Source organism: Protomyctophum parallelum (assembly GCF_964188405.1).
Source record: "Protomyctophum parallelum genome assembly, chromosome: 15".
NCBI classification, from domain to species: Eukaryota; Metazoa; Chordata; class Actinopteri; order Myctophiformes; family Myctophidae; genus Protomyctophum; species Protomyctophum parallelum.
This window is the reverse complement of record NC_139710.1, coordinates 44,322,890-44,346,058: the sequence shown is the minus strand read 5'-3', so window position 1 is coordinate 44,346,058 and position 23,169 is coordinate 44,322,890. Positions and strand designations below refer to the sequence as shown.

Here is a 23,169-nt window from a genome sequence, read left to right as displayed (position 1 = left end):
GCTTATTCCCTGAACCTCATCTCAGAGATTGAATAAGTGTACATTGCGATGAAATACATCTGTACTATTTCCTCCTGGAAAAAATGATGTCGAGAGAGCGAAGATGAGAGTCATGCAGGATGTCTGTTTCCTGGCCCATAGGCTCTGTGATTCATATTACAATTACAAAGCATACTGTATAGCTCTCAATACTTTGACTTCATTGGGTAACTGGAGAGTCACTCTCATGGACTGCATGTGCACCGGCCCTCGACATGAAACGTTAAATGTTGTACACAAGAGAGATTAAGCAGGACAAGGTAATCTAGAGGGTATGTGCGTGACATCATCATACCTGGAAGCTATGCAGGAACGCCTATACGGAGTGGCAAAAGACTACTTTCTGGCCTGGACAGCCCACATACTGTACATCCAAACAGAAAAGTCCTATATGATAGCATTAAACAATGTTAAACTACGTTAAACTCACTTTGCCACTCGATTTGCCGTTCACTTTATGCATGTGCATACCCTCTATAGCAGCGAGAGTCCTGTGCATGCATGTACCCCGTCATCATGGGCCTGGCAGGACTTTATAACTTACTTTTCTTGTAGGGTGTAAATGAAAGCAAAGCAGACGGGGAGGGCAGGGGGCTATACTGTAACTGGCATCCAGTCACAAACTGAGGGATAGAGGGCACATTTTCACAGTGTAACCCTTACTTTACAGTGACAAATCTGTTCTCCACTGAAACCACAGAGACTTTGAGGCTGCTATTTTATTGAAGTAAGACTAACTAATTGCACACATGGTGCTCATACAGGAGAGGCAAAAAAAACAAACAATCCATCTTCATGAAAGCTTGAGACGTACCAGATACAAACATATCTAGTAACAGACCATCACATACTGTATGTGAGGAATACTGCTTGGACATCATTCGCCAGGAGCAACTCCCTGTTTTTTGTCCAGTGAGTGTTTGTGAGGGGATATCTGAGGAGAGCGCCGTCGATCCGAGGGTCACTAGCGAGCGTTAAGAGATCTGGTTGGGCTGTGAACGCACGCCGATGTTCCCTGGTGCCCTGAGGCCTCTAACGTCTACCAGCCAAGAGTGCAGGCAAGCGAGCCAACTCTTTATTAACAACAGAAGGCCAGCAAAACACCGCCTGGAAATCACTTCAAGCCCCATAAGAAGAGACAGAGAGGAACAGAAGGGGGGGGATGGTGAGAGAGAGAGAGAGAGAGAGAGAGAGAGAGAGAGAGAGAGAGAGAGAGAGAGAGAGAGAGAGAGAGAGAGAGAAGAGAGAGAGAAGAGAGGGGGGAGGAGGTGAAACAAGGCAGAAAACCAGGTGCATGAGAAATAAAGGGAGTAAAGAGTGACAGGGAGATAGATACAAGCTGAGAGTCATTGAGAGACAGAGAGATAACTCTTAGATAGGAGGTGTTTAGCTTCTTTGTCTCTCTAGTGGGGATATCAACATTCACACCATCAATCCACATCTCAACAGCTCATTCAGCCTAATCAAATCAAATTCAAACCTTTTTTTTCAGCATATGTGAAAACTAAAAGTACAATGTGTCAATACAATGTGCTGGACATTCATTCTAAGTGCAAGTGCACAGATGAAAAGTATCTAGTATGATGATGCACTGGACATTAAGTGCAAGTGCACAGAACATAATAGAATAGAATGTGGGAATTTGGGGCATTTATCTGGCACTTTTAATGTATAATATAATATAACTTGAGTGCAACATGCAGCACACATGCACACACACGCATTCTCGCACGAATGCACGGATTGCACGCACACATTCTTTTCTCGCACGTACCCACACACAATCACTGCATGCGGCATCACATTATATAACAGCAACTGAGGGACATTCTGAGCTATGTTGACAATTGGCATGTGGTCAGTGATTGATACCAGAAGGTCAACAACTGATGTTGTCGTCAAGCGCATAAAGATCTCAGCTAAAAATGATCTTGTTGTTGAGCGTCATGAACCTCATATTATTTTTTTCCTACATTTTTATCCCATGATTTTGTAACCCACTTTTTCACCCGGTGCCAATTGCCTTAGGTCTAAGCTGTAATCCTGGGCACTACTCTTCCTCTGCCAACCTGGGGAGAGCCCAGACCTGAGCTCATGCTTCCTTCAATGCATGAGGAGTGAGCAGGCCGCCTCTTATCACCTGACAGGGGGGAGTTTCCCCGGTAGGACGTATCGCGTGGAAGGAACACGTTATTCCAACCAGTTCCTTTCCCCTCCATCATCCTGACAAGGGGGAGGCAGTACAGAAAACAGGATTACTGCATGTTTTTGTGAGGGTACCTACCCCCAGAAAGGCCCTTTCGCCAACCCCACCCAGGGTATGGGCGCTGATGATGAGGAGGACACGCCCCGAGCGGGGAACACGCCCCGAGCAGGGAACCCAGGACATTCTAGCTGTGAAGCGGTTAGCCCCAGAATAGGGAAGTCTTTAGCCACAGAATAGGGAAGTCTTTAGCCACAGAATAGGGAAGTCTTTAGCCCCAGATTAGGGACACAAGACTTCATATACGTTTACAAATCTGGGTTTGGTTGCCTATCTCAAACCTAAAGCTTCATTAGTTAATTCATACTTCATCATCTGTCTGTGAATAATGCAACAATGCAAACCCTACCCTCTTAAAACTATGCTACTATTATTTTATTATAATAATAATAATAATATTTTATATATTATATTATTATAAAACAATAGCTTTTAAGATACTGCCCTGCCAACAGGGGAAAGTGCAGACTGCTCTGTGATTCTGGCTACTCTAATTCAGGGTAAATGTTGTCCTGTCTTACTGCTTAATGACAATGTTGAGCCTGAAGGGGAAAAAAAACATGAAGGATGAAAATACACACTGTGATGCATTGCATCTGCACACAGTATACTATAAGCCTTATGCGGCATACCCAGCAATTTGTGTACACCCATGGAGCTCTCCTCTTGTCTGTGGTATCTCTTAGACCTCCCATAACTGGCACAGCTGGAGGCCTAGCCCTCGCTGTGGTCGAGCGAGCTTTACCAAACACTGACAGCATACGCCTCTTCAAGTCCTAACACAGAACACACTGGGCTAAACTGGGCCAAATCAAATTTTAGATTTTGACAGCTGGTTTATACTGGTTTATACTTCATCGTAGGATGGTGTATAACTTTAGTATAGAGTGCATAAAACGGAGATAGAGAAGGCTGCAGACCTCATTACCTGCATTACAGTCCAAACACAAACAGTGACTAAGCAGTATGCACACACACACACACACGCACGCACGCAAGCATGCTCGCACACATGCATGTAACGTTTTTTTAAAGGTGTAATATTTATCATCCAAAATTAATGGTAAATATTTGCGATAATACATATTTGGAGACATTCAGTAGGTAGACAATTAGTCAGTCTGAGTCTAGTATGAAATAAAATAAAATGAAAAAGCTGAATGAAAAAACTCAATTCATTTTGCAACTATAAATAAATGCTGTAAACACAACCACTGACAGTTCTTCCAGCCCCACCACAGTGATGTACAATCTTGTGGCTGGCATTGCCAGCCTGTAGTAAGACATATTGCAGTAGCAATGACGTCTAATTAGGGTTTGTCGTTTGTCTAAATTTAAAAACTGCACAAAAAGAAAATACACAAGTGCAATATAAGGAGGTATAATCCTAGTGTCCCTCCCCTGATGTTCCCATATCTTTGAGAACATGGAGTGCCAGAGTGTAATTTGGAATGCACTTTTTAGACAGATATTGTCAACTGATTGTTTTTGTTTTGTTTCATCACTACCTTTATCTTGCTTCACCAGCCTTGTGGTTATGTCTGCCCTGCGATTGGCAGGTTGGGGTTTGATCCCCGGCCGGGTCATACCAAAGACCATAAAAAAGGGATCCAATGCCTCGCTACTTGGAACTCTGCGTCAAATTGTCTAGCAGCTATGACATAATAACGTGTCCAGACCCATGGGGCGTACTTGTACATTAAACTGCCTCGTGCATACAAACAGGAGATAGGCTCCCGCCCTATGGTCCACAAGGCTTATTTACTTTATTATCTTGAATCCTGCATGAGTTCTCTCTCCTGATTGGATACAATTGTTATCCCCACCTGAACATTATGTTTACTAATTAAAGAACTGGAGCGATTGGGAGAGATCCCTTACACTGAACACTTTATAGCAATGATTGTTATCGTAACATAGTTATAATACACTTATTTTAACAAAACAATATCACATTCACCCCCTGTATAAATGAGGCACAAATGTGCAAACATTGAACCATGTAACATCAGAAAGGAGTATATAATGTATATTATATATGTCCCAAAGACAAAACCAACAGTTCTTTTGTCAGAAAAGTAAACACATTATTGCTGTAAATCTGGGAAAACAGAGGTAGCCCAGAGAATTTGGTTAGCAACTCTCCATCATTTAGCTGGGGACCACCTGGAATCTCTTCAAGGACCACTGGTTGAAAACCACTGCGATAGAGGAATCAGCACTAGGGCAGCCGCTAGAGGGGATCGAGAAGTGCCCGCCTTCGGTAAAAACATACTCTCAGTTCAGGGCTGTTTAATCTGGAATGATCTACCTTTGACCACAAGAGATTGTACTTCATTTAAATTTAATCTAAAACAAATGGTTACTCGACAACCTGTACCTTGACAGTGTATCCTGAATTACTTGAAAGCAATACTGCACTTTATGCAGTTTCTTTAGTTTACATTCTGTATTGCCCTATAACAATGCTACTAAACCATATAGATGCACTTTATACCTTGCACTTTGTTTCTTGTATGTTTTTATGCTTTGTCTCGTAGTGTAATGTGCTTCATTGTCTGCCTGCGAAGTACACGCACAGGTATGTTTTTATGCTTTGTCTCGTAGCGCTTCATTGTCTGCCTGTTTAGTTTTTATGTTTTGTGTGGGGACTGCGGGTGAATATTAGTTAAATCCGGTATATTTACGTTGCATTTGTATGTAATGTTCATTACTGTCCTATCGAAATAAACAAAAAAAGTAAGTAAAGTCATTATCCACTGTACTATAGGCTCAAAGGATCCGAGTTACCCGACCACGGCAAACAGTAGCCTACTTGGGTCTAGTCAGAGCTTATTTGTCAAAACCCAGAAATCCAGTGTTAATATTTCAAGTGTGAGAGTACAAAAATGTACCTATTGTGGTTTCCATTGCAAGACTCTCTCCAACTATAGAATGACTCACATGCACATTGTGCCAAGTAATGTGTGTACATTATGTGTAAATTGTTTGGCAGCTAGCTGTAGCATGTATTTATTTACCTGGTTTCCCTATGAAATGTGCTAATTATGCAAATAAAGTTTGCCTAGAATAACTTTAAGAGTTTTTCCTCAATCACTACAATCTCCAATCAGAAATCAGCCATTGACAACTGACTCCATCGTGCCACAAAACCAATAAAACAGCCTGCCATTTTCAAATGGTGACGACAAGGAAACATCATCAAACCTATTAAAACGTTTTACAATTGGTGTAGGTCTACCGACACTGCTCAGATATAGGGAACTGATCAGCTAGGCAGGGCACTAAACTGTAATTGAAGGTAGCATTACAAGCAGGTTGCTGACAACACCATCGTTTCTGACTCACGGCAACTTCTTCCACAGTATTTAATACTGAGAAAATAGAGAATATAGCCAATGCACAATGGCTATTTTCACAATTTTGGTTCACCTATAATGACGTGACCAAAAGGGGCCCCAGGTTAAAGGCGGTTATTTATACACCGCCATATGACGAATTGTAAATCAGGCTTACAACATGTGGAGGAGCAATCTGGAGCAGTGAGGGACAACACAACTGGCCTGTGAGAGTGAGGTCATAATACCAGGGGAAATGCAATAAGACATGCAGCTGTGGTCCCGGCTCGGTCTCCGAGGTAGACACTCAAAACAACTATGCAAGTGTTGATAGGCGTGAAGGGTGAGAAGACAACTGGAGCCAATTAAAGTAGAAGTCGAACTCTGAGCATTGTTTTTATAAGGTGGGCACTGGGTGGGAAGCTCAATGACTTTACATGCCGATAACCTTGGTAGCAAAACTAACATGCACTGTAAAATCACGAGTATTAATTTAACTGAGAGAGTGTAGAAATGGAATCAAATAGATTTGTACACTAAGAATAGTACTACTGCAGTATACATTTCTTCACTTCGGAGCATCTTTACCTTTAACAATAACATTCACACGACCAGCTATAATCTCTAGTAATGTCAATAATTGATACAGAGTTGTACTGTAATGTATGTTAATCCACATGGTTATCCATTCCTTTTCTATGGCGTAGTTCTAGATTTACACATTATTTCACAAGCCAGTCTTCATTCTCTAATTGCAAGTTGGCATGTTCTAAATCCCAGAACCACATAAACAGCATAGAGCAGTGTTCGAAATGAACTCACATGACAAGCAAAAATATATATATAATATAAAAAAGTATGAACAATTGTAAAGTATGAAACACCGCAGGGTCTTTATACTGTCCCTGGGAGGGAGACACTTCGCTCCGGGAGAGGTGTTGTTGGTGGTGATAGAGACGAGGTGGTTAAAAGCTTGTAGAAGTGAAGAGAGACCTCAATGCAAAGCTCTTGGCAGGAGTGGAAAAGCAATCGCCAGACCACCATCTGTGATTGATCAGCATGCTGGCTCATACAGTTTGTGTGTGTGTGTGTGTGTGTGTGTGTGTGTGTGTGTGTGTGTGTGTGTGTGTGCGTGTGTGTGTGTGTGTGCGTGTGTGCGTGTGCGTGCGTGTGTGTGTACGTGTGTGCACGCAAGTGCATATGTACGTGTATGTATACTTGTGTGAGGCTGAGTATGTACATGTATTTGTTCATGGGCGGGTGTGGGTGGAGAGAGAGGGGTGGGTTAGGGGGGTACTCGACTCTTAAGATTACGTTGGGGCGTGTGCTGTGAGTTATAAAAAGACTGCCAGTAAAAAGCATAGTTATTATTGTGGTACAAAGCAGAGATATCGGCACAATTCAATAGATTGCCTATCAGAACTCTATTAATGTAGTAATGTATTTTTTTAAAGATAACTTTCTTTCTTTATATAAAGAAAGTTTAGAGAGGCAGATAGAGGGGAGACATGTGGCACATGATGGGATTTAAACTCTGGAACCTGCCATACACGAGGAGTACGTTGGTCAGTGCATTAACTGGCTGAGCCACCAGGCACCCTACCGTCTGTGAGTTTATTAGTGTGGTTGCCCGAATGGGCAACCAGACTCTTGTAACTGTGACACTTTATTATTATTTTCTCACTGGAGTAGTCTTTATTTTGACGCTTTATACCTCCCACACTGTACGCTGTACGCACTTGAGCCATATGTCAAATTGACCGGAAAAATCGGGAATCGTGTGCTTGTATTTTGTTAAGGGAAATGTTGTATAGTTTAATTGATATGAATTTATTAGTGAATTAAATTTCCCCATTGACATGAATGGGAAAAGGCAAAAAATCACATTCAAGTATTTGTTCCTCGAAGACTGTAATCACTACAGTTACAAAACTTTTAGGGATAATTCAACATTATCCCTAAAATTATTTAACCCTAAAATTTTATCGGTCGGCCTCATGGTGGCGCTATAACAGCCCACTTTACCTTTTGGCTTATAACTCTTGAACCGTAGGTCGTAAAATCAAAATTATTTTTCCCCTGGATTCCTTGGGTCATGACGCATCTCCCCATATAGGCCACGCCCATTTCCGCCATGATAGATTTTCCGCCATTTTGAATTTTGTCCAAAACACACTTTTTGCTTTTCCTCCTACAGATTTTGTCCAAATCTCACAGAAATCGGCACACGTGATCTCTGGACCCATCCAATTAAAACTGAGCCGCAGAATTTTGAAAGTGCGTATCGTTCGGCCGTAATCGTCTTCCGAAGTTAGTAGGAGGGGCCTATATCACAAAAAATGCCATAGATCACGAACGGAATGTCCAATCCATCCCAAATTTCAATCACATGTCCGGGGTGGTTCAATCAACCAAGTTCTAAAAGCAATTCCATTTTCACCCATAGGGGGCGCCGCAAATGCGAGAAATGTAACCGTTTGACGCAAAAACATGAATTTCGGGGGTTAAATCCCCTCCGAATTACTTACGCATGATCTAAGGCGTGACTTGAAATTGTAATTGGCTGGCAATACTAGTGGGAGGGGCATATGTAAGCCACTGCGGCAACCACACTCTGCAATTTTTTAAAATTGCGAATTTTCTAGTGTTATTTGTTAGTGTGGTCTTTATTAGTAGTCTTTATTTTGACGCTTTATACCTCCCACACTGTACGCTGTACGCACTTGAGCCATATGTCAAATTGACCGGAAAAATCGGGAATCGTGTGCTTGTATTTTGTTAAGAGAAATGTTGTATAGTTTAATTGATATGAATTTATTAGTGAATAAAATTTCCCCATTGACATGAATGGGAAAAGGCAAAAATTCACATTCAAGTATTTGTTCCTCGGAGACTGTAATCACTACAGTTACAAAACTTTTAGGGATAATTCAACATTATCCCTAAAATTATTTAACACTAAAATTTTATCGGTCGGCCTCATGGTGGCGCTATAACAGCCCACTTTACCTTTTGGCTTATAACTCTTGAACCGTAGGTCGTAAAATCAAAATTATTCTTTCCCTGGATTCCTTGGGTCATGACGCATCTCCCCATATAGGCCACGCCCATTTCCGCCATGATAGATTTTCCGCCATTTTGAATTTTGTCCAAAACACACTTTTTGCTTTTCCTCCTACAGATTTCGTCCAAATCTCACAGAAATCGGCACACGTGATCTCTGGACCCATCCAATTAAAACCGAGCCGCAGAATTTTGAAAGTGCGTATCGTTCGGCCGCAATCGTCTTCCGAAGTTAGTAGGAGGGGCCTATATCACAAAAAATGCCATAAATCACGAACGGAATGTCCAATCCATCCCAAATCTCAATCACATGTCCGGGGTGGTTCAATCAACCAAGTTCTAAAAGCAATTCCATTTTCATCCATAGGGGGCACCGCAGAAGCGAGAAATGTAACCGTTTGTCGCAAAAACATGAATTTCGGGGGTTAAATCCCCTCCGAATGACTTACGCATGATCTAAGGCGTGACTTGAAATTGTAATTGGCTGGCAATACTAGTGGGAGGGGCATATGTAAGCCACTGCGGCAACCACACTCTGCAATTTTTTAAAATTGCGAATTTTCTAGTTTATACAGTTGCTGAACAATTGATCCATTCGTTTCCTCACTTGTATTAACGAGCTCCAGCAAGTCTAGACCTCTTTGTTGTATAACAAACCACCCAGTCTCCATTTCTTCCCCTGGCCCTTTTTCCTCACTTCCTGACCATTTAATTATAAAGGAACTAATGGATATAAAATACAGAGAATTTAAATAAAATGTTGGCACTTATGAGAGCATTATTGCCAGATGAATATTTGAGTGTATATTCATTCTAACTATTAGGAGCAAATTAGCAATGGGAAGCTACTGAGTTGTGTCTTGCTCAAGGACACATTGATGTGATGCAGAGGATTCAGATTCTGCTCTGCTCTGTAAATAGAATGCATACGTTTCTTGCACTCAGTCTAAACCTAGTAGAGGGCATTTTCCTTGTATATTTTTCTGTGGTTCCATTTTACCATTGAAATGTAATATATTGAAAGTAAATTGACCATAGCCCTGCCATGAGAGGATAGACCCAGGCCACCGGTGTTCGTTCGTACAGTGCTAAGCCTATTCCACCACTCCCCTCAGCCCTCCTTATAGAACTGCCAAACGAACACACCGATTTAATAGCCTGTAAAGTCAGGTCCTGCCTGTCAAAATCCCTTTTTGAAAAATCTTTTCAATTTTGACCCTAAAAAAACAAGTCTTTCCCTTGTGAAATCAATCTTTCCATTCGTTCATTTCATACCATCGTTGTGATGCCTTTGATGGAGGAAGGAGAGGAGAGGAGGGGATGTTGGGGTTTTTATGTATGTATTAATGTTTAACTACAGATCCCTGGTGCTCCCCTCCCACACCAGAACCCAGATTGGTCAGCGGTAATAAATCACCTTCGGAGCCGGGGCCCAATCAGTGCCACAGCAGAATGCCGTGAGAAAGCTAGCGGGCCTCTGACAGACCTGATAACACCTCGTCTGGGTATCGGACCCGCTCCATGCAACATCACTGGCATCAAATCGGACCTGACAAAGTCAGACGGGAATGCCATGACCTCACAAGTTTCGTTGAGCTCACAGGGCATCAATCAACGCAGCGAGGTCAAAAGACAGACATCGACCACACGGCTCTGACCTTCAGTGAGTGAAGCTGGCCACCTCGACACAATGCCAGTATGGTTCAGTGACGCCATTGGTACATAGTAGCTTACCTTTTCACATGGCAGGTGTCAGATTAAGAAAATGGATGCCCAATCACATCTACATTTGGAGTTACAGACCTGACAAGCAAGGTGAGCGGTTGTTTGCACAATGGAGAGGTATAGCACACAGGGTCTGGTCGTAACCATGACTGCATTGAGAGAGCTAAGAAATATGGGGGGGCTGACAGCCCTCTGTCTCGGACACAATTTCCTACAAGGTTTTAATGAAGGAACTTGGGTGCTTGTCTACTCTCTGTGGCAAAACAGAGAGGTCAATCACAAATCACTTACTCCTGGTCACTGGACCAGTGCCATGGGAGACCATTTTGGACGGTTCGACTTGTGCAGACAGTAAAGTGAGGCATAAACAATGACGGGAAAGGTCTGCCACTGACTGTGTGAGCAGCTCTCCCTGCCTGCATGTTCTGAAGGAGTGGAAGTATCTGCCAGCTGCCAAAGACATTAAAATTCCAAAAATAGTCGCTATTTGACCAAATCCATCCACTGGTCTCTCCACTGCAAAGTAGTAAAAGCAAAATGATTTATTTCTGTATGGGGGGTCAGAGCCAAAAGTGAGGTGTGCCATATCATACAAGTTCTAAATAAAAATCAAAGTCATAAAACCATACAGTCTGATTAAAGTTAAGTACATGGGCATAATACATTGCAGTCGGAATGCATTTGCAACTAGAAAAGGGCGCTCCTCTGGGCGCAGATCCCCGCCAGGCTGGGTTGCCTACCCAGCGCCCCACAAAACTCAGAAGGCAGAAATAGCTGCCAGTAATAATTGGAATGGAATCTGTTAAATCTAAAAAGTAGCAAAAAGTATATTTGAGGAAAAAAATCAATGGCTATAGGCCAAAATGTGTATTGGCCTGTTATAGTGCCACCATGAGGGCGATTTGAAATATTGGGACAGAGGTTAGCCTACTGCCAGTGTACCTGATACACATTCCACACATACACATACACACTGACCGGACAGACAGGAGCGAAACTATAATCCTGCAGGGCATAATATGAGGAGCTGGGTCATGATAATAGAATCCATAGGAAAAATACGGTTCAAGAGTTATAGGCCAGAATGTGAAGAGGGCTGTTATAACACCACCATGATGCCAATTTGAATATGAATGAATATGAATAAAAATACAAATAATGGCCTGTGTGGCTAGACGTTCGGGCACCTAGCCTAGGCTGATAATCCCGATTCCACTCCCCATCTCTCTCTCCCCATTTCCTGTCTACTTTACGCTATCAAATAAAGGCAGAAGAAGCCCAAAAACATCTTACAAAAATGGAATAATAAATCAATTGGGGGCAGCCCTACTGGGAGCCTGCAACGTAGATTATCTGTTCACAGACAGACAGACGGACAGACAGACCGGCACTCACAGGAGCGAAAACATAACTCCTTGCCTTCAGCCGTTTTGGCCTCCTGGCGGTGATAATACGTATTACAGTCTGAGCTTGTTCGTAAATAATGGGGTAGGTAACGAGGAAAGAATTTGCAAATCGTTAATACTTCAGTCTTCAGATGTAAAAGATGTAAAGTGTAGGCCTGATGTAAAAGACAGGCCTATGAAAATAGAAACACCTTGAACCAACATTCACCAGAGCTGGAGAGCATCTCTAGCTCTCCCAATAACAGAGGAGATTATAAGCCCTCTCCCATGGTGTCTGCTTAAACAAACAGAGCAATCATTGTCACAGGAACCAGGCCAGATAATTGCAGCATAAACATTTATTTTCACTGGGGGAAATGGAAGCAAACAAAGTATTATTGCCATGGTTTCAAAAAGCGGCATGGTTTTCATTTGTGCTCTTATAGGAGTGAGGGGAGAACAAAAAACAAAAGACTTATTTAGTGTTTCATTTCAATAGAGAGAGAATATGATTCAACTGAGAACCACGGAAACAGAATACTCTCAGAGGAGAAATGAGGTGCCTACATTACGCATTCTTCTGTGGTCTTTTCATTTGGGCAATAACTTCATAATTGTATAGTTATACGTATAATTGTTAAAGCAGGAGAGTTTTATTTCAATAACCGATGTGAAGAAGGGTGTCTGTGCAAAAGATAGTTCTGAAACTTTGATGCATATTTCTGATGTTCATTTCATTATACCTATAGCTTTTAAATGCATTTCCCATGAAATCCTGGCATCGTATCCTTAAAGGCCCCATCACAAAAACAGAGACACAAAAATGCGTTGTTCATAAAGGAGACTTATTGTTCCTTTCGAGAGTGCCCAGAGACCACAGTTCAAAAATGTATAATCACTTTGCTTTCTGGATGTTTGTTGTGGAAAGAATTAGAACAAATATATGCTTCCGTCTTTGAGTACCCAACTGTGTGAACTTCTCACTATAACTGATACTCATCTTCTAACTTCAAAATAAACTAGAAATAGAGCTGATGGACTTCATAGAGAGCAATCCAAAAAACCCCGGTTTCAGCCAAACCACGACCCTCTTCCTCCTTGATAAGGTATGCGTCCCACACCCAACATCTGAGCTGGCCATGTGGAAAACTTAAGTGCAGCGGTTTCCACAGCATGACTGACAGAAGTGAAAAAGCAACAAGGCTGAGAGTCTAATAACAACAGTGTGGACTCACTCTACCAATCAATGATTACTTGACGATAATTAATTGCTGTGTGTGCAGTTTGTGAATGAAGCCAAAGCAAAGTATTATAAGACAAAAAAAAGCAATCACAAATACGAGACTGGAGACTGGCAGGTTTAATGCCACTCCAGAGGAAGAGAGATACTCGTGTTTATTTTGTGTACTTTGTGAAATTGAAAATTACGTTAATTCTTTGTTTTATTGCCCTAAATATGATTATATTAGAGATGTATTTGTTAGTAAAATCTCTTCTATTTGTGGTGATTTCCTGAAGTTAGATGATTATGAAAAACTTGAGGTTTTGTTCTGGCAGAGAATACAGAACACTCTGTATAATTCTGAGCTGTAATGGGATGTATTATGTGAACATAAACATGCTATAAGCGTAAAATGGAGTCTTATAATTAAACCCTTTGGTTGGCTGACCCGGTATGCACCGGCCACTAAAACATAGGTCGAAAATATTTGTTTGTCCATTTTCGGCCACCCCTCACTACACCTGGCTGTTGGTGGTTCTGTTTAGTTATACCATGCACAATCTACTTTTGAGGGGACATACATAGCCTATGTACATACTGTACATACTCTAGTCTACACGCATACAGATAAAACCCTTTTATAGACATGTTTGTCATGTATGATCTTTTCCTATTCTGTTTTTTTATTTTGAAGCACATCTACATTTGTCATATGAAATGTGCTATATAAATAGCTTTGACTTGACAGCATGGCCAAGGGGTGGTTTCTTACAGCCGAGGCCAACAATCCAATAGAATAATCTCTGGAGAGTGATCTAGTGCACTGACTACTGTGCTGTGTACGCAATAATCTTACCAAGACATGAGTGAGGATGATCTTGATGAGTGGTGCTCCAGAGAGATTGACAGACAGAGCTAGTGATGGCTCCACCTTCAGAGATATGATGGGACTGGTCACCTGGATCTTATGATCCTTGTAGTCAGCGGCCTCGTTAATCCTGAGAGGAGGGAGAGAGAGATTGAGAGAGATTGAGAGAGATTGAGACAGACAGACAGACAGACAGACAGAGACAGACAGACAGACAGACAGACAGACAGACAGACAGACAGACAGACAGACAGACAGACAGACAGACAGACAGACAGACAGACAGACAGACAGACAGACAGACAGACAGACAGACAGACAGACAGACAGACAGACAGACAGACAGACAGACAGACAGACAGACAGACAGACAGATACTCGAAGCCAATTCATACTTTTGTAACAAGTGTGACCCGACACGTTGCAAAACAAATGATGACAAAAGAGTACAAAGGTGTCTCAGAAGACCTGAAGAAAAATGTAAGGATGCAGACGTTGTAAATGTTTGTGTAGTGGTTGGAATGACTAAGTGTACTTGGTGGACTAATGGAGTTTTCATTGTGGATACATTGTAAAAACAGGGGGTGGATGCCATTTCCATCATTGTCCACATAAACAGATGTGGGATGGTTCAGTTTGGCTAACTGGGCTGCATGCTGTCATGTAAAGTATGAATGCTCAAACACAGAATGACATCTGACCCAGTCATGTTATGTGTCGAGCGACATTTGTTCAAAGCATAATTGATCTTTCCGGTGGAGAGGGACCGAGAGAAACACAGGGACAGGAACAATGGCAGCGACGGCCGAGCAGAAGCATCAGTGCAACACCACAGTGACTTTGTGTGGCTTTGAACAGTTGGGAATGGGACTTTGATCCATCTTTGAATTTTTATCATGGTGACAACAGTCAGTAGTTTCTTCTTTTTTTTTAAGATATTTGTTTTTGCGGCTTACGCCTTTTATTGTTTTTTTTTTATATAAGGGACAGACAGTAGGCTGACAGGAAACGGGAGAGAGATGGGGGGATGACATGCAGTAAAGGCCGTGTCGGGCTCGGGAGTCGAACCCGCGGCACACTGCGACTGGATCACCAGTCGGGTGCCCAGACGGTTACGCCACCGCCTGGGCCATCAGTAGTTTCTTAATAGGTCAGCAGATATGTGGCGATAGGAAGGCCCTTCTGCCATGATTCAAAAGGGGCATTCTCAATTTCTCACACACCGAGGACTAGAGGACTGGGACACTCATATTAAAAATAATCAATCATGAAATTAACTATCAAACACAAGCTATGTGATGCACTAACACATTGACTGGCTTGTGATGACTCCTCACTCTAACATCCACTGGTGTTGAATAGATGCCAAAGATTCCTAGAGATTACAAGGGTCAGGATGCAATGGTCTTAAATAATTGTTGTTTTAAATCACATATGGGGGACAGTACAGTAACACGCAGAGAATTACAAGTGGCATGTCTGTTTATGGAACATAACATGCATGAAGAGGAAACAAAAAAAAAGTTGTTTACCCACTTCTGAGGTTATGTAACTAAAAATAAACATTACAGTAACAAGTTCACCTAGCGACGGATAAGTAACAGTGGGGGGCAAATGGACTTGTGGGGCTAATAGCAGGGTGTATCAGTCAGTGGAAGCTGAGTGGTGAGATGAGAGATAGGCAGGGGAACAGATAAGGTCCTGGCTCAAGGGATCAGCCGTTCTCCAGCTCAGGAAACAGGGGACGATGCCCACCTCCCCCAACACAGGAAGTGCTTCTGGCTGATGCTGAAAGTGCTTAGTACCGAAACATTGGCAGTAAACTCTTTTGTTTATAGTGCATTTTCCTGACTAGGGCTGTACCCAATAAATCATTTAATTACTAAAGTAACTTTGAACAATTGCTTTTTGAAAAGATCATAAGGCAGGTTTAGGAAGCTGTCTTTTGGAATGTTCCATTCTCTGCACATAGGCCATTAACCCATGATTCTTCTTACCTGGTCCGGCCTGGGCTGATCTCTTTGTAGTAGGTGTGCATGTTATGGTAGAAGAGGCCAACAATGGTGGTTTGAGCTGCAATAGAGTTGGAGACAGAAACAGAGACAAAGAAGGACACATTCAAAGGTGAAAGGCATAGGCAGAAGGTTGAGAATGTGATGCAGTGCTGTTAAAATGCTCACAGGGAAGGGAAGTTAATTAACGCTGCCCTGCTGCCTCAGGTTGGCACTGGCTGGCTAATAGGAGAGCTGTATGCTCACACAAGGGTGAATAGGGAGGGGGGCTCCCAAAGCCACGTGGTTGCTGGGAAATTTTATGAAAGCTCTGTGACCTAACCAGTGGAGTTGTGGCTCTCCCTCCCCTCTCTGACCTGCCATCCAGCTTGATACAACCTTCAGACAGGAAGGTAAACAATGAAATTGGAGGAAATCCTTGATAGACCTCAATCCTCTGACTGTGTGACAAGTCTTGGTCTTGTCACACAGTCAGAGGTTGTTGTTGTTGTCAGTGTTATGATTATATACTAAGTACTGGACCCTCGTCTGGTTCTGGTGTGTGACGACCTTATTGACCCTTCCATGGTTCGGACAGACGGACATACGGGCAGGCCTGCTCCGGGAGAACAAATTAACATGACACGAAGACTTGGTCACATTAATACATTCACACAGTTTATTACACATACAGAATCATATATAGCTTGGATACTTCATGTCCTAATGACGTCACTGACTAGACATCACAATCACTGCCTGCAGCAGGCGGCCTTCAGCGTGCCCTAACACAGCTCTAAAGTATGTTACAGTTCAGGCAGTGCACCATACATATAAGTACATTGCATATTCACGTACAAGTACCAAGTATCAGTACACAGCATGTTGTATATTACAACAGTCAGTGCAACCATGATGACGTCCTCCAGTGACTCCGGTGACGTTCAGGACTAGGCCAGATCACAGCCCATATGGGGATGATCTTTACGTCATTTCCAGGACGTCTTCACCAGATTAAATAATATAGCTTATTTTGGGCCAGATCTGACTAGTTACAGTATGATATGACTTAAGTTGATCTGGCCTCGATCAGACACTCTCTGATTCATCCAGGGACGTCCGTCTTAGTGGGTACATTTTAAGTTGGTTGAAATCAGGTGATATTCTGGGCCAGATCTGACTACTCTTGGTTTCACTTGATCTGGGCACAATCGAGACGTCACTAATTCGTCGAGGTCCTGACCGTAGTACTCTCCACCCCCGGTCAACAGAATGCCCCATACCTAATCTAACCAGTGATCAGTCAACTGGTGGCCATTTAGCATGTAAAACTTTCCTAAGGGAGGGAGAAAATGGGAGAAAAACACTTTCTCTGCCCTTAATTAGGATATAAAACCTCAGCTTGGAGGTTTTAATACAGACAGCCATGTGTTCAAAACTATTGGTTAACTCTGTCAGATTAACTTCCTGCCAGAAATAACATCTATATTCCATTTTTGATAATAGAGCTTTAATAGATTATTTATATACAAGAACATCAAATGTTAGTGTGGCAACGCAGTGTAGTTAAGGCCCAGGTGGAGCCAAGGGAATCTGACCTGAACGTAAAGTCAAACAAACATGGTTTTAATGCGTGCCATAATTGCTGCCTTCCCACAATCCCAACACCGGCAAAAAGTGAGCTAAGTAAATAAATGAGTTCACTGTGTGAGTTAAAGTCTATTCTCTTTAATGAGAGTTAAGTGGAGAAAAAGTGCTCTCTCTTTTGAATAATACTGTGCCAGCATAGAAGGCATAACTGGATTTCTACATTGGACCATAAAGCGACACAAGCAATCTCACAGTGCTTCTGTCCTACACCTTGTGGTAAATCTTAAAATAATACATTACTGGCCAATAACAAAAGCTTCGCAGTCGTGCAATTTTCTCTTGGCAGAATCAGCACAAGACCAATGCATAGTATTCACAATCAACTTAAGGAGGCTTGTAAACACTTCTTAAAGGGACATTATCAGACACATACTGTACAGTATAGTCAATGTATTCTGCTTATAACTGTTTGAGGTTATAGGCTGAATAAATTGACAATGTTTTTGGTACAGTAGACTCAAAAGACGAATCCATTTTGCTTAGACGAATATCTATTGAACAATAGACCGTGAAAATGGATTACACTAAAGGATAACTTGGGATATATTATTTGTGATGTCCTTTTAATAATTTTATGCCAAACCAGGACCCCAGGAAGACTAGAGGCTCTTTCATGTGTCTCTAATGGGGATCCTTTAATAAACATAAACATAAACATTCTCAAAATAAAATGTGTTTGCTTTGCACAGTAACAGACGCATACTAAACATGCCACTGAGTGAGTATGTGGTGTGAAATGTTCGTGCAGAAACTGACGTTAGCTTAGAGGCACTCACACTGCATGGTGAGAGCTTCCCCAGGCACTGAGATGTAGTTCTTTCCCTGTTTAGGGAAACGGTAGTGGTCCAGGTTGTAGTTCTGAGGGAACTTCATCAAAGAGTAATCTGTGGGGGTCATAGGGCATAAGAAAGTTAGTCCAACATGGAGGGGAAGCTGCCTGCAACCCGAGGAAAGACGAAAAAACACGTTATCTGCCTTTAGAAGGGTGGATCAAAGATGTCATGCAAGCCTTTGGGAGAAAGACGCAAGCAAGCTTGTCCATGGACAAACCAAATATTAACAAAGCCCTACACCCATGAGAGAGAGAAGGGGGATGTGACACATGCTGCTTATCTAATCAACCGTTGGTTGTGTTACATCAAGAAAACACAATACATCCTTCTTTCCCAAACTTTGCAATCGTCCTAAAACCCATTCAGAGATTCTGTGAGTCACCTAACACTGTACTGACCTGCAACAAAAGACTTTCCACCCACAGAGATGGGAGAGTTGGGGCTTGGTTCCAGGTTCGACACCATGTGTTCCATCACTCGGTCCACTGTCTCAATCAGCCCACTGACCACAGGAGTGGAATGCTGGAACAGTCATACTCTTGAATCAGCTCAAGATCATAAAATTATGTTCGGTTTAAATTAAAGCAAACATTGTGCAACTGATGTGTGGAGGGGTGAATTGTTTGATTATATGTTGGATCCTATTTAGTGTTTTTCACCTTGTATTTTTATTTATTTATTTTATTTTACTATTTGAATGCTGCGTTTGTGTCTTGAGACTGTTGCCATCACATATTTCTGATTAACTTAACTGAGTCGAATTGAATAAATCAGCACAAAACAGGAACAGGCGGGGAAGTAACATAACTACTCATTGGCTGTGTTTGGTATTTATTTTCCTGATCCCATTTCTAAGACGAAATTCCGTCCAATGGAAAAATGAGAGACAATGAAGTTTCCTGACTGAATCTGAATGAATTGAGTAGGTAATCATATGGGACTTTATTGAATGCTGTATCTACTGGCCAAGGCCAGTGTTCTCATGCACTGGTAACATCTGGTTCAGCTTGCTCATATGAAAACAAGCACACTTGTTCTGAGTACTGAGTGCACTGTAACCACAAACTCTCTCAAAATGCCTTTCTTCAGGCAAAGCCATGCTTGCATGGGCTCAAACAGGGAGGGTTTGAATAATATACTTTTAAACCATATTATATTTACATGACAAGTATGATGTATTGTGAGTAAAGTTTTATATACTGCCACCCTTTTGACTAACTTGGATACTGCATATTACTCTATTGTTATAAACACCGCATTTCAGCACAATCCATATTGAACTGAACCTGCCTCATGTTATGGTATGAGCATGTTTGTATGTGATGGATGTGTGCTCCTGGTCAGACAGAAGTACAGTGTGAACTCTCCTACCTCTGCCACTCCAGGAGAAGACAGCACTTCCTCCACACTTTTGAGAAAAGCCTAAATGGAAGAAATTGAATGAATCATGGAACCGTTACCTCATGGACACTTGGGTGGGCATATTATCTGTGTGTGACTGTCTTTGTATGAGTGCACTGGGGTGTGCATGCACACATGTATCTGTCTGTGTGTCCAATTGTCCATGTGCAGGTGTGTGCTGTCTGCACATTCGATTGCGATCTAGTACCTGCGTGAGGTTGTTGGCAGTGTCATGGGGAATGGTCCTGTTGGGCATGCTGTGTGGCAGGCTGTCCAGCAGGTCCAACATGGGCATGGACATGGGGCCCTGTGAGCTATGGAGCTCATCGCGCTGATTGCTGACCACCGGACGGCTCACATCTGTGGCTCTCTGTGTAGTGTGGGTAAACACAACTAGCTTCAAACAAGCTTCATTTACTATCACAATACAATGTACTTTTTGAAGGCGTGATAGGGGCCAATATGAACAAAAACGTTGCTGTGACTGCTTGTGCCTCAGTTGAGGCAGGGAATTTATACTTCGATGACAAAGTGTTGCTCAACAACAACAAAATCAACACTTTTTCAGTTGGAAATACGCTCTTTTTGTTTCTGAATTACAAATTAGGCTTGAGTGTTCCAGAGTGTTGGTCTCTTCCTATCCCCATGCCCTACGGGGAGCCATTTTGAGTAGTTGCTGAGCAGCTGTCTCTACTTTCCCTCTTTTCTACCTCCACAACAGCCATTTAATAAATGGGACAAGCCCATTCACATGTGCTCCCAATACCCCCCGCCCCTCTTCTTTCCAACTCCTCAGCCTTCAAAGCAAACAATAGTTCCATAAGAAACGAATTGTTTGTGTTTACGACGGTTCCAGACCTCCACCTCATTTCCTGGCAGAACTACTGTGCGTCTGTTTTGGCCAAAGAGACAAGACTTAATTCAAAACCAATTGCATTCTGTATACTTTCCATCAATAGGCTAGCCTTTTGCACATAACAAGTAAGCAGATCTGAAACAGTATTAATCTTTTTATATAGACATTTAAAAATGTATTAATATTCTATATCCTACATACATTTATAATGTGAGTGAGAGCATGGAAGATATGGAAGACACAGTGGGAGTGTACTCACAGTCGTTTCAGTAGTTGAAGTGACTTGGGTAACAGCAGGAGTTGTGGGTAAAACCAACCAAGTTTGACCTAGAGTGGACGATATGGAAGAACCTTTGAAAATAGGAATAACAATAGTGTTTGAATCTTCGATATATTTCACGTTATTTAGCCATTTAGCAGATTATTTTTTACAGTGACTTACAAGTGCAAAATCTGAGTAAATGGCATGAACGCTAATCAGACAGGGTATAGTAGCCAGGGTAGCCACAGAAGTAGATTGCAAAGAGAACAATATAGAAAATATATTTTTTTTTTTACTTTTTGGGAGGGGCTTGGGGTGTTCAGTAGCATAGTCACCTTATTATTTATCTCTGTACCTATTGCATGCAAACAAAATAACTCAGATCTTATGATGTACTTACTTTAAATCTGTCATATTACCAAAGGAATATGATCTGTGATCATGACTATTATTGTGTCTACCTGATCCTGGGATATCTTTCAGTGAAAATCTCAATAAAAGGATTTATATATAAAAAGAAAAATTACATTCTTAACATTTGTAGTCAAGCAAAACACATCTAAATAACAAAAAACATGTGAACAAGTAACCAACATAATACAATGGTCTGAATTCCTTCTTTTCTATCACAGGAGCTAATCCTAACCAGACTATCTACTACTGCATTATGGCTGGATTGTTCAGCACTAAAATATCAAGCATGTTCGATTATGAAAGGAGAAACTGTAACATCTGTGAAACTACTATTAACAGAAATGCACAACATTGTGGGTCAGAAGTAGGCCTACAGCACGTAGTATGAAATACACAACTGTAGCTGCCATCGGACAGCCATAATGGAGGCACATTAGAGGTATTCTAAACCATTCCTGCTCCTATTTGGCATTTTGGCCCAATGCTCAATTTTAGTATATGGCTGCTCTGGAGAAGTGAAAATATTTTCTGTAGCCATAACAGTCTTGTTATTTGCATCTGGTAATACTCTATGGAATTATTGCCTTTGGTAGCAACTTCAGTGATGACACCATGGCAGTGTATCCTATGCTGCTTTGAACATCATAACCATTGAGCTCCATGCAGTACAGTAATTGGATTACACTATTTGCAGACACACAACAGAGGGAAGGTGTCACACCCTTCATAAAGAGTATTTTCCACACATAACAAAATGTGATTCATCCAGTTCTACCAGTAAATGCATTGAAATGGCCAGGCTTTGAATAATATTTCCCTAGCTACCGAAGAGAATTATTAGTTTGCTTTGATTTTTACTATCCCTAATGCACCAGGACAGTGTCACAAATATAATAAGTTAATATCAACATGTTTTTGTGGATTTATGACACTCTAGCACTGTTCCAAGGAAGGTACACAAAGAGATTACAACAACAAATTAGAGTAGCAGAAAGTAATGTTAGTTAAATCTTTCAAATCAAAATGATCTACAGTACCCCCTGTAGCCCTGCAGTTCATGCTGCACAGTAATACATACAGTACTTATAAGGCAGAACTATGTGAGACACTGGCACTTATAAGGTAGAAGGTCATGAAACTATTCCTTGGTTGAGGCATGTGAGACAGTTTTTAATACGTGGGGGCGTATTTACACCGTTTAATGTCTTGTTCTTCTGACATGCATGAATGTTGTGGGTGGAATGTACTTAGGACAGAAGACGGAAATTGCTTTTTAACCCATATCTCCTCAAAGTACAGTCGAGGGACCCGAATGATAACAACTTAAATTTAATGACGTAGAAAGGAGAGGAAATGCTTTCTGGCGGGCAGCGGGTGTCCTACCTATAGCAGCGTTGTAATACAGCTGGATTTCACTGGGAGTAAGGGCCCTCTCCCAGATGACAAACTCATCAAACGCCCCGGTCACGTAGCGGCTGTATGCCTTGTCATTGCCCGTTCCGATGACGAGGTTGGGATTAGGGTCACCATAGTAACCGGACTCGCCGCCTGTAGGGTCACCAATGCTGAATGTACCATTGATGTAGACCTTGAGACCAGCCTTCCATGTCCACGTGAAGAGAACGTGAGTCCAGAACGGGCCTGAAGGAGCAGAATAATTGTAATAATAATATTTCAAATAATGAAACAACAGATAACAGTGGTGAATTGAAACAAGGAAAAAGAAAGAGCCAAATCAATAACATGGACAAAGGCATGCGAGATTGTACAGGTATAAAGGTCAAACTATACACTATTTTTAGGGTACATTGTACCCTAAAAAATCACACCTGTGTGAACTGAGATGTGCAGGTGCCTGA

General features: G+C 41.8%; 1 protein-coding gene across 3 annotated transcripts in view; it reads right to left on the bottom strand.

Moving 5' to 3' along the window:
• adgrd1 (adhesion G protein-coupled receptor D1) overlaps positions 1-23,169 on the bottom strand; it is a 42,298-nt gene that overhangs the window by 14,702 nt on the left and 4,427 nt on the right. For 2 of the 3 annotated variants that reach the window (XM_083784794.1, XM_083784796.1), the window contains 8 exons: positions 22,694-22,951; positions 20,894-20,985; positions 19,987-20,148; positions 19,749-19,799; positions 18,776-18,899; positions 18,321-18,428; positions 15,901-15,976; positions 13,892-14,033 (listed from right to left, as the gene is read on the bottom strand). In XM_083784794.1, coding sequence (XP_083640920.1) covers positions 13,892-14,033; positions 15,901-15,976; positions 18,321-18,428; positions 18,776-18,899; positions 19,749-19,799; positions 19,987-20,148; positions 20,894-20,985; positions 22,694-22,951 — 1,013 coding nt within the window. The remainder of the gene's footprint in view (positions 1-13,891; positions 14,034-15,900; positions 15,977-18,320; positions 18,429-18,775; positions 18,900-19,748; positions 19,800-19,986; positions 20,149-20,893; positions 20,986-22,693; positions 22,952-23,169) is intronic. The other variant, XM_083784795.1, reaches the window with a different exon arrangement.